The 11781-nt window shown below is 46.2% G+C and overlaps 1 protein-coding gene across 1 annotated transcript in view; it reads right to left on the bottom strand.

Annotated features, from left to right (window-relative positions):
* Positions 1-852: 852 nt before the first annotated feature.
* LOC149351972 (chromosome-associated kinesin KIF4A-like) overlaps positions 853-11781 on the bottom strand; it is a 62129-nt gene continuing 51200 nt past the window's right edge. The window contains 2 exon segments of the mRNA XM_089575657.1: positions 853-933; positions 5991-6044. Coding sequence (XP_089431783.1) covers positions 853-933; positions 5991-6044 — 135 coding nt within the window.

Genomic DNA, 11781 nt, shown 5'->3' with positions numbered 1-11781 from the left:
AGCGGAAAGCGCTCTGCAACTCAAGAAAGCGGTGGCTTTTGCCCGTCAAAGGACCCCCTTCCATCCAATGGCGTCGGCCGATTCTCATGAACCTGCTAGCTTGGTAATGCAGGGAGCGGCGCCACAATGCTGAGAGGGTCTATCCTCGACCGCAGAGGGAAGGGATTATCCTCTTTCATCTACCCCTCCCAGCTTTGTCACACTAGCAGGGTCATGAGAATCGGCCGACACCATTGGCTGGGAGCGGGTCCTTTGACGGGGAAAAGCCGCTGCGTCCTTATATTGTATCCGAATATATAGCCGCTGGTGATACAATAACTGCAACAATAACAGAGTAGATTGAGGTTGGAAGGAACCTCGCCCCCTCCACTAAATAACAATAACTTCATGCTAGTGTGAACGTACAGTTGATTTCCCTAACGCCTTCGTCAAAGAAGCGCGCGGAGAAACTGTCCAGGCGAGCCGCCTCGCACCGACAGCCGCGGGTCACACGTGTGTGGAGTCCGAGCCATCGGCAGAATCGTCATTACAGGCGCGCGCGTCTCCCTATTGGTTCCGATCTGGGACCAGCTTGGTTGACGTCTGCCAGTAGTGCTCCGGCAGCGTCTGTCATTCCGCACGGTTCCCGCTGGCTGCCGTACGAAGCGGGGGACACATATGATCGGGGTCCCACTCTAATGTGATGTCCAATGCGATAAAATAAATTTTCAAGTTTTATAAGTTTAATAAGTTACGAGTGGCAGACACCACATCTACTAAAAGAGCCAATAGTCTTACGTTAAAAGTACACAACCTGTTGAGCAGACAGGAAAAAATGCCATTAGGCTCATAATAAAATATACACATGTGCAGTCAGTGCTTGCTGCCAAGAGAGATAACTTTCGTCTGCGCAGTCCCTGGCAAGCCGTCATCCGCTGTAGTAGCGTCCGAATCCTGGCAAAAAGAAAGAGAAGGGTGGGTTAACAGAAGGTTCAATCGACAAAACTTAAAAGTTCACTGCACATGTGCATTGCTTTCGCGACAGCAATGATGCGTACTGGTAGTTCTCCTCGATTTACTGCTCCTCTTAACCCTTTCAAGCATTGCACACCATTTCCATGGATAAATAATTTTCTTCACAGGTAGTCTGTGGAGGTCTAAAGAAAGCTAAAGAAATTGTTTTCATTAACGCCAGACTAGTGCGCATGGATTTCCTTGTCGATAACGTTCATGTTGGAGAAGATTTCTATTGATTCAGCACTGTGCTCTTCTCTGGTGTTGGAGCACTGAAAGGATATGGCTACCACACCTGTGAGAAAGACACAGCCTGCAGATGAAGCGCATTTCTTTCTCTGCAGATTCACTGCAGCAATTTGAACATGCGCTCTGCACGAGTCTGCCCGTACGGTCAGAGGCGTTTGCATATTCGAACTCCACAACTAACGGGGAGAGTGACTTTGAAAGCAAAGAGTTGGGCTAGGGACCACCATCGGACTAAAAAGCCTGGCACCCAGGCTTTCTTTGATGCGGTGTCAGCTCGAGAACAGGAAAAGTATTCCCTAAATTCTCCATGGCGTCCGTGGCAGTCCAGTTCCTGGAGAGCTCACTTCTCTTTTCCGCTAATATAATTAAAGGTGGCTGAAGCTTAAAAGCTGCGCCACTGGTGGGGAGCATACACTTCAGTTACGCCAAGGCTCTTTGTACACAATTGTGGCCATGTACCAATTGTAGTGAAGCATAACTGCCCACTGTTAGTTGCGAGGATTTGTTTAATGGTAGTGAAACATATTTGCTCACTGTTGCTAGAATTTGTTGAATGGGCAGTGTGAGGGTTTTGCAGTAAGAAAAAAATTCTCTGAAGCTCACTCATAGACCTAAAATAAAATGTGCCTTCAAGGCTATGTCAAAGAGCATGCGGCCAAGTTGATATTTCTGAGACGTATTTAATGATAGCTTCCAACAATGTAAAACACACTGCAATTGCAAAGTGAACGTTTCTAAATTCATATGCAACAAAGTAATCGGTGTTAAGGGCAACACACTCTCAAAAAGGTTTTCATTTGCAGCGCGCGTATAGATTGTGTAGGCAAGCAGTGATTTGCTTAGCGCTCAGTGGGTAACATAGCAAAGGATTGCGCATTTGAAAATGAATGCTTTTCTGAGATTAGAGAAAGACAATGGACATAATTACTTTAGTCAAGGTTTAAAATTTCATTACTAACACAGTAACAGTTTCAAATCAATTCTCATTGTTCAGGAACCAAACCACCTTACAAATCTGTGTTTCAAAGCGACTTTGCATGCATCACTGCACCTTTCTTTCCTTCACAACACCATCATCTTCCAAGCACACTTACAAGCACAATACAGCGTCGATCACTCAGAAAAACTACAGCCATCGTCAGCGGATGCGGTGACTTTTAATGGAGCTTCTGGAAAAATCGCTCAGTTACCTCAAGTCAATGCAGCAAAGCAAAGCCACTGAGAAAATTTTTGTTTTAACAGTGCAGCTTCTTGGATGCGTCCGCGCTTGTCACCCAAAACTAAAATTATAAACCAAGGGACCCATGAGACTAAAGAAGACCACTTGCAGAGTGCTGAGGTATACAGCAGTCGCCCATGCATGCGCACATGAGGGTGCAGCTCCTACGCTTCTTGAGGCACCCACTGCGTCCAGAGTGGTATGAGCCGCAGCCCAATCACCATCCATCAAAATTTCTTGCACAGCATTAAGAAATATGCATAAAAATATTTGGACCAGCAGCCTTGCAGCTAGCCTGTAGGTCAACCACGCAAAAATTTTCAGGTAAAAATAGTTCACTAACACAAAGCATAAGCATGTTATTAAAGGTGCACTAAAGCGAATCCTGAGCTCTTTTTTTGCCACACAACCACCATCCATCAAAATTTTGTTGCGGAAGCAACACTACGCTAGGTGTGAGCGATTTCGCGGAGCCCCGGAGAGCCCCATCTGCGCATGCGCGAGGAGCGAGTGTGAGATAGTTACTGCGTAATTTCCTTTCCTCAAATACAATTTTCATTTTTTTCATTACGGCCCCTCTTTCTTCTTTCACTCCCACTTCCTCCCTTCCTCTACAAGCGGATGACGGGTGTCCACCGAGATATGTGACAGTTACTGCGTAATTTCCTTTCCTCAAATACAATTTTCATTCTCTTCATTACGGCCCCTCTTTCTCTTTCTTCTTTCACTCCCACTTCCTCCCTTCCTGTACGGTGCGGTTCAGGTGTCCACCGAGATGATAGAGAATTGCTGCGCCATTTCCTTTCCTTAAAAAGCGTTGAATTCAAAGGGCAAGGCTGCGCGCCGAACGGGTGGCGGCGTTCCGTGGACTCCCTGGCAGCGCTACAACACGCTGTCGCGTTCCACTGCTAAAGGCGAAGCTTAAGCGTAATTAATTAGCAGTTAGTATTTAGTCATTATTCAGCAGTTAAAATTAATTAATAATTTGTCATTACTTAATAATTAGTACTTAATTATGTGTGACGTCTTCCAGTGGTGACGTCACCAGTGCCACAGAGGAAGTCAAAGTGGTGCGGAAAACGCTTTCGCCTCTACGCATTTTATACAGTCAAAGTGCCCCCGAGATGCCGCCGCCGCTGCTATTGCCGCGCCGTTGCTTCCGAAATTCTACTCGGGATGACCATTGGTCAAACCACAGCCAATTTTTTTTTTTCACAGCTTTAAGAAATATGCATAAGAATATTTGGATCAAAAGCCTTGCAGCAAGTCTGTAGGTAAACCACTCAAAATCTTTCAGATAGAGACAGTTCACTAATACAAAGCATAAGGGTGTTATTAAAGGTGCACTAAATAGAATTCTGAGCTTGTATTTTTACAATGGAAACTGTATTCACACGCTCCGAACATTCTTAGAAACTTCGAATTATTGTTCTGTGCAGCCGATTTCCCCACTCAGCTGATTAAACATACCGGCTTCCATCTTTATTTTTTAAATGACAGCAGATAGTAGGAGGAGTCAACCAACTTGTTGAGTGTTTTTCAGCCAGTCATGTGGCAGCTTGCTGCTCTGCTATCAGCGGAGTAATACGTGATACGCGGAGTGACCTTCGAAAATGTGTAACCGAACAACACTTGTAATAAAACCTGATGGCGCCCCACAGATAACACAAAGAAGTGTAGATCTATGGACGTCACGGGATTGCAAAACTGGGGAGTGGGGCAGACACGGGACCTTGTGGAAAGGAGAACCGTGATCACCGATCCACCACAAGGGAAGAAGCGAAATGTGCGCTTCCGCCGGAGCAGGCATTGGGGCGCATCATCCCGCAGTAGACGAGGAGAAAACAGTCCGATTGCTTTGGGCTTCTTTTTTTCGATGATATGTTCTCTGAACCACAAATATGTAGCGGTTTCATGAAACTATTACGTCGTGTCCAAAAGGAGTAATACAGATAACTTTCCCTGTCTCGCCGGTTGTCACATGCTAAACGCAAGGTGATGATGCTGATACTCGCGAAAGCAATGAGTCTGTGTGTATTTTTATTTCGGTGGGCTTAATTTGCAGCTTTGTTGTCTGCGACTGAAACGTGCCGTGAAGAACAATAAAAGCGAAAGAGACGTTTTCCGGAACGCCCTTTAGTGCACCTTTAAAACATTCGATTGGGCAGGCAATAACGTCCACAAGTGAGATCAATATTTCTTGCAAATTTTATTTCAAAACCTGTTGTGCCAAAGTTCCCAAGCTATTGCAACAACGGGCTATTTGTAATCGTTCACCATATGCATTACTACAATCTGGAAACTGAAGATTACCACTAGCTGCTTATCTTGGACTCGAATGCGGGAAAGGAAAAATATATTTGGGAATAGAGTTATTGTAGAATATTTAGCTTAGCGAACAAAACTCTATATAATTTCATAATGCCACAAGGGAAAGCACATAGAGTTAATGAAACAAGGTGCTACAGCTGCTGTTAAAAAGGTACTGCAGTAGAACTTGCTTGCCACTATATATTAGAGCAAACTCTATTGGTCACCGTCTGACCTGCCAACCAAGCTATATAGCCTTTGTTAAACGCACAAATAAAACATCTGGCGTCAATGGCGTCCTAAGCAGGGCATTAGGTGGACTATTTTAGTGCTGTGACATGCAATGGGCTGACACCTTGAGGCTGTTTCTTTACCATCTCTTTTACCATCTCGATACGTTGCATTAATACGAGTCTTTTTTTTTTATTCCTTTCTCGTACTATTTTTATACACCTCGCACCAAGGAGTTGATGTGCTGTGCAAAACAGTTTCACTACGAACATTTTTTGCCAGACCTATGGTGACACCGGCATATTCTACGAGATACTGCACTATCCAGCATTAATTTCTGTGTTAAGACATTTCCGAATAACTTAGAAACAAGCGAACCCAGCCAATCGTTTGCGAAGTATACGAACCATACTTCCACAGAACAGCATACACGCTCTAATCCCAATATAACAAATATAACATCTTTGCTAAGTGAAACATGCGCAAACTATGAAGCTCAGTTTAGTGATATTACAGCATTTGCCCGACAAGATTAGGAACTGAAGCAGGCTGCCATGCTGTAGTGTTGTACAGAGACACAATGGAGCTAAACTCAAGCCAACTTTTGTTCTTCTTGAAGAAAAAAAATAGATTCTGTGGGTCCCTTCGCGATTACCTTCGCGAAGTTAGCGCTTAGATCAGAAGGAGTTTGGCGGTGTCGCTGCAGCGGCTACGTATACAGCCGTGCAGACGTAGAGTTGCAAGCTGCATGGCATCGAGTTACATCCTGCCGCAGCGCGCGGTGACTGTGCTCACGTAGTGAGCGGGCGTGCTTACGCCTTCTCACAAGTAAGCATTCTTAAGTGTCTCTGCTAACTTTTTTTACCTTTTATACCTTATAAAAGCTCCGTTTTCAGCACAGGTAGCAGAGTGTTATTAGAACGTGGTAATATATTGATACAGGCCAACTTCAGTGCCCCTCAAGGGGCCATCTAAGTGAAAAACCTACCTTGGCTGCGTTGTTGGGCTTCACATCCTCCTGAGACTTCCGTTTGGAGGTGCCCTGCGGTAATACCAGACCGACATTAAACACCGCACATCCTTTCCAGCCCGTTAACTAAGAGTAGCTTCTGTACCCACCGAAAACAATTCTTAAACAAGGAACATCTGCTTCAAGTCAAGGTCTCGCTTGGTAAACTCACAGAGAAAAGACACCATGGTAGCATTGACTTATACCTTCCTTGTGCTAAAGCATGACGTGCTATCTGCCTGTGTCATTTGTGGCCTCTGCACATCTTTTATGCACATTATAGCACACTATAAGTGACGAGAATAAAGGCGCAGAGAGCCGACAAGGCAGACAAGTGAAAATGGAAGGGGGCAAAACTTCTAGCATTGCTGACATGACAATTATTGCGAGGAAAAGTAACCAAGCAGGAAAGAAAAGTACTAATGAATGAAGGAAAGGAGTAACAGCAGAATCTCGATCTGAATCTCACGGATTCGTAGAAAAATTCGCATCATCAAAAATTTCGTATGTTCTAAAACGAACAAAAGTCGTGTGCAAAAGCATGAAAAATGCATTTGTTTACCGCCGACGGGATTTGTGTACGGCCACGCGGTCACTCGCGGTGTGTACAATGCAACAGGCAGCGTAGACGATGCACAAGCCGCAGTCGCCGAGTGCTCGAGGTTGTGGTTGTTGCTTGGGAGAGTGTTCGGAACATTCGTAGTGGCATGGCATATTGTTCGGAACATGTGTGGCGGCGTGAGAGATTGTTGGGAACATCTGGTATTCTGCACACAGTACACAATGCACTCCGGCCGGGGTATCAGAATTCGTATCAACCATGTTTGTATCATCGAGATTCTATTATAATCGTAAAGAAAGGAAGAATTACTCTTCTAAACCTATTTTTATGAAAATCATAGACGCATGCATTCTGTGAGTGCGTCTATTGTGGAAAATTGCACAAAAACTTCAGCTATGCTGGAAATGAATATTTAGGATTATTTTTTATGGCACAAAGGCAGCTGTGGTCAAAGAGTGCCATGGCACAAGGTCACTTCTGCAGAAGGTGAGGTAAAAGACCCATTTCCAGACCAGTTGAGCACCTGGCCAAGGGAAAGCTTGAACCCAGTGTTTCACCAATCGGTCCCCGGCAGCAGTGGGGACGGCAGCAGTCCGCCCTGCACCTCCCGCATACAGGGCGGACAGTGAAACTGTTAAGATTGAAAATAATATTAATGATAAAAGGAAAAAACACAAGAAGTACAGAAGCACTAATATTGTGACTGAAATCAGCGCTCGTAAACGGTGCTTTTTGGAAAAGTAGTAGTAGTAGTAACAACATTTATTGTTGCAAAAGGAAGAGTTAGGGAGCAGCGGGTGGGGGATAGATAGATGTGGAGCTTCAGTGGTCGGTCTTCCCTATTCCAGGATCCCGTTGGCCTCCGCCGCTGCCGGGGCCCTCGTCACCAGCATAAGCTGTGTGCTTGGGTCGCAGTCAGTCAGGAGGGCCTCCCACTGCTCTAGTCTAGGGCTGTTTATCTTTGGTAATAAAGGGCTTTTTTCACAGCCCCAGGTGGTGTGGTACGTTGTGGCGTAGCCCCCACACCACAAGCACTCTTATCTGTTCGGCCACATTTTATGATACATGGCTCTGCTTGGGTAGGTGTCTGTAGTCGTCTGAGCGTGGTTGCCTGCTCTCTGTTGAGGATATCCGCCGGAGCCGAGTACTTCTTGCGCGCTCCCAACAACGCCTTCATTGCCTCCCCGTAAGATTCTGGCGTGCTGAAGGGTTCGACCGGCGAACCCGCCCTCCGGTTCGTGAACCCTCGAACAACGGTGTCTACCATGAGGTTTCCCTCAACCCCAGTGTCAGGGACCCAAATGATGGTGTGTTGAATGTTTGTGTTGTTTGATCCATGTCTGTGTTGTTTTTGTTCGAAGAGGATCCTCGCGGCTTTTCGGCCGATCCTTCCATCTCTGTATGCCCTCGTTGCAGCCTGAGAATCCGTCGCTATCCAGTAACTCAGTCCCTGCTGATTGACTTCAGTCAGGGCTAGAGTTATGGCGATCTCTTTCGCTGCTTGTGTAGTCCTTGTGCGCACTGATGCACCAGTAATTATCTTCCCTTTGGCGTTCACTACTGCTACCGCCTTAGCATTTTCCTCCGTTCTGTACGTGGACGCTTCAACATACAAAACCATCTATTTCTTCTTTAGGAACCTATCCAACTCTAATGATCTCGCCGCCCGTCTTCCTTCGTGGTTCTTCGGGTCCATGTTTCTGGGGACTGGTTTAACCAAGAAAGTGCTCCTAATTTGGCTGTCAATGTCTGTCTTGACTTCGCGCTCGTCTTCTGCCGGGTATCCTAGCTTGACCAGTAGTGCGCGGCCTGCGGTTGTTCTTTTAAGCCTTTCCAGTTGAAATCTGAGCATGGTTTCGCTGTGCTCCTCATAGGTGCCGTACACCCCCATGTTCATCAGCTTCTCTGTCGAAGCGCAGGTCATGACGCCTAAGGCTTGCTTATACGCCTTTCTGATGCATGTTTCCATTTTGTTCTTTTCCCCTTTGTTAGGTTGTAGGCACGGAAGCGCGTACGTCATCCTCGGTATGATGAGCGCAGAAGTGATCCGTACCGCATCTCGCTCCTTCACCCCTTTTCTCTTGTTCGTAATCCGGCTTAGCATCCTGCATATCTGTTTCGTTGAGTGTTTCAAGAGCTGGATGGTACGGTCCCGCTTGCATTTATCTTGCAGCCACATTCCCAAGATGCGAAACTTATTTGTCCTTCTTATGGGTTGTCCATCTATCTCTAATTCTATTGTTCCTCTGTCCTCTTTGTTTTTGTGAAGTCTAATAAATTCTGATTTTTCTGGGGAGCACTGCATCCCGCTAAATAAAGCAAATTGACTGATCTCATCCGCCGCTCTTTGCAGTATTTCTTGCTTGTTTCCCGTCGTTCCTTTTGTCGTCCACACTGTTATGTCGTCCGCATAAATTGAATGTTCTACATCTTGGATATTTTTCAGTCGCCTAATAAATCCAATCATTGTTATGTTAAAGAGCAAAGGTGAGATGATGGATCCTTGTGGTGTCCCTCTGTTTGGAGTCGTCTTCTTTTCTGACCTAATGTTGTTGATGCCGATCGTTGCGGTTCTGTTAAACAGGAAGGCATTTACGTATGCGAAGATCCTCTCCCCACAGTTTGTTGCCGAGAGTTCTGTGAGAATGGCGTTGTGGCCGATGTTGTCGAACGCCCCCTTGAGGTCCATAGCCAAGATTACGCCTTCTCGAGTTCCCGATATTTGTTTTAGTACTGTGTCTCTTAACTGGAGCATCACGTCTTGTGTGGAGAGCCCCATTCTGAACCCGAGCGTGGCATCCGGAAACAGACCGTTGTCCTCCATGTAGTTGCTCAGTCGAGTCTTGACCACTTTCTCGTATAGTTTACCAAGGCATGAAGTTAGTAATATGGGCCTAAGGTTCTCTAAACTGGGTGTTTTCCCTGGTTTAGGTATCATGATAATCTCAGCGTGTTTCCACTCCACCGGGACCGTGCCCCTTTCCCAGTGCTCGTTGATTAGTCCAGTCAGGCTTTCGATTGTGCGTGATACGTTGTGCGTGATACGTTGTGCGTGATACGCGTGCGTGATACGTACGTGATACGTTCTATCGTTTTTCTGTTTTCTCTCCGATTTTGTCGGGTCTATGAGGGGCCTGAGAAGCGCCCATGTTTTAGCGCTACCCAAGTTGCCGTTTAGTTCATTGCAAATTTGGTGCCAATTATCTTTAAGTTGCGGTGTGGTCTTCTACCTCCTTATTGATTTGAGCTATTCTGAGTCTCAATTTCCTGTTATGTTTTTGTTTCTTCCATCTTTTCGTCAGCCCCCTACGAGCCTCCCAAAGATGTAGCAATTGTTTATCCGCACGTGGAAAATCATCGTTAATCTCTAGCTCCGTACGTAGTATTGTCTCTGTGGGCCTCCCGTAGTCGTTTGGTCCACTTTTCGATGTCCGTTATCGCAGTTCCTCCGGCTTCATTCTCCAACTTTTCTCGGAATTTTTTCCAATCTGAGATTTTTGTCTTTATCTGGATTGTGCTGAACCTTGTAAGTTTAATTTGCGTTTGAATTCCGTAGTATTCACTTCCGAACTGCTCCCCGGTGTTAGACCATTCGTAGTCTAGGATATTTCCTAGGATGGTCAAATCAGGGCAAGTGTCTCTTGAAACGCTGTTTCCGACCATAGTAGGGTATCTGCTATCGGTAACGATTTCCAGCCCGTGCGTGTCCACTCCATCTAAGATGGTTTTTCCTTTCTTTGTATTCATCTTGTAGCCCCACTCTTTGTGCGGAGCATTGAAATCTCCTACAATCACAAGGTGGTTTTGTTTTACCAGGCCGATCACTGCTCTAATGATTTCTTTGAAGTCATGTCTCTTCTTGCGCGGTGGTGAATATATGTTAAGTACGAATAGGCTCTTCTCCCCGCGCTTCTTAGGTATGACCTCTATTAAAAGGTGTTCTATATCTTCTTCTGGTGTCGCGCGCATGTGCGTAGTGACCCTCTTCTGACATAAAAGGGCCACTTTTAAATCTTTCATCTACTATGGTGTCGTAGCCGACTTTCTTCGGCGAAGTGTTAGTTTCTTGCAGCGCTATTACAGTGGGTAGGTGTTTATGCTGCATTACATGTATGTTGAAATCGTTGTTTTTTTCTAAATCCTCTACAATTCCATTGCCATATTGTAAATTTTTCTTCTGCGTTAGCCATGATGTGACACTACTGCTGCGGCGCGAAGATCTTCGCGCTTTCGTTTAGCTCGACCTGTCCCGGTGCTCTCTTGTTTTGTCTCCTGAACAGTTCTGCCAATCTCTGATCTGTCGCATTCAGTCTGGTCATGAGTTGTTCCAGCGTCGTCAAGACTGTTTTCTGTTGCTCCTGTATTTGGTGTAGTGGTATAGTAGCATCTATCGCTTTCCTTTCTTGCGGTTGTACGGCTGCTTGCCCCTGCGTGCTTGTTGTCGGCGTGGGCGATTGTACTCCGTGTACTTTTCCTGGGTTTGTATCATTTTCTTCTCTTTGTTGTCGCTGTTCTATAAACGAGAGCCTCCTTTTTAGTCGTTCATTTTCCTAAGTTCCCTGTTTGTCTTTTCTAGAGCTTCGAATCTAGCTTGTATCGAATAGTCTAGAGCAGCAGGTTAGACTGGAGACTCGCTCCTAGACTGACTCACCTTCTTGGACTTCTTGTTCTTCTGTTTGAATGCGGAAGCGCCATGAGCGTTCCCCCGAACCCAGGCGTTGTCGCCACCGTGGTCGGTGGATCTCGCGTCTGCCAGCCCCGGAAATTCTCCCTCTTTGAAGAACGGTGTTCGGCTTCTGCTGCCGCCGCGCCTGTTCCGAGACTCAGATCGCGAAAATCCGTTCTTTCCTCTCGTTTCGGCTTCATCGCTGTCGAACCACCGCGGCCTGTGGCCACCGTGGTAATTGCTTTCTTTTTTCATGCCTTGCTGGCTCTGCTGACTTTTCCGCTTGAGACGTCTCTTACATCCTATATCGCCCGTGGCGTGAGCTTCGCCTCAACACTCACATCTGGGCTCCCCACACTCGTGTCCGTCGACGTTGACACGTTTGCATCGAGGGCACTGCGGAATGGGTTGTGGTTTCGGGCAGACGTCTGATCGGTGCCCCTGCAGGTGGCATCTGAAGCACACCTGATTCGTAGGTTAGTAAGGGTAAACTCTGTACAGTCCTCCCATCACTGCCACTGTCTTGGGCAACCTCGGTCCGT

The sequence above is a fragment of the Amblyomma mixtum genome, chromosome 3 (assembly GCF_055824585.1).
Source record: "Amblyomma mixtum isolate Tamu chromosome 3, ASM5582458v1, whole genome shotgun sequence".
NCBI lineage: Eukaryota > Metazoa > Arthropoda > Arachnida > Ixodida > Ixodidae > Amblyomma > Amblyomma mixtum.
Note: the sequence above shows the minus strand (reverse complement) of the source record. Positions and strands in the feature narration are given on the sequence as shown.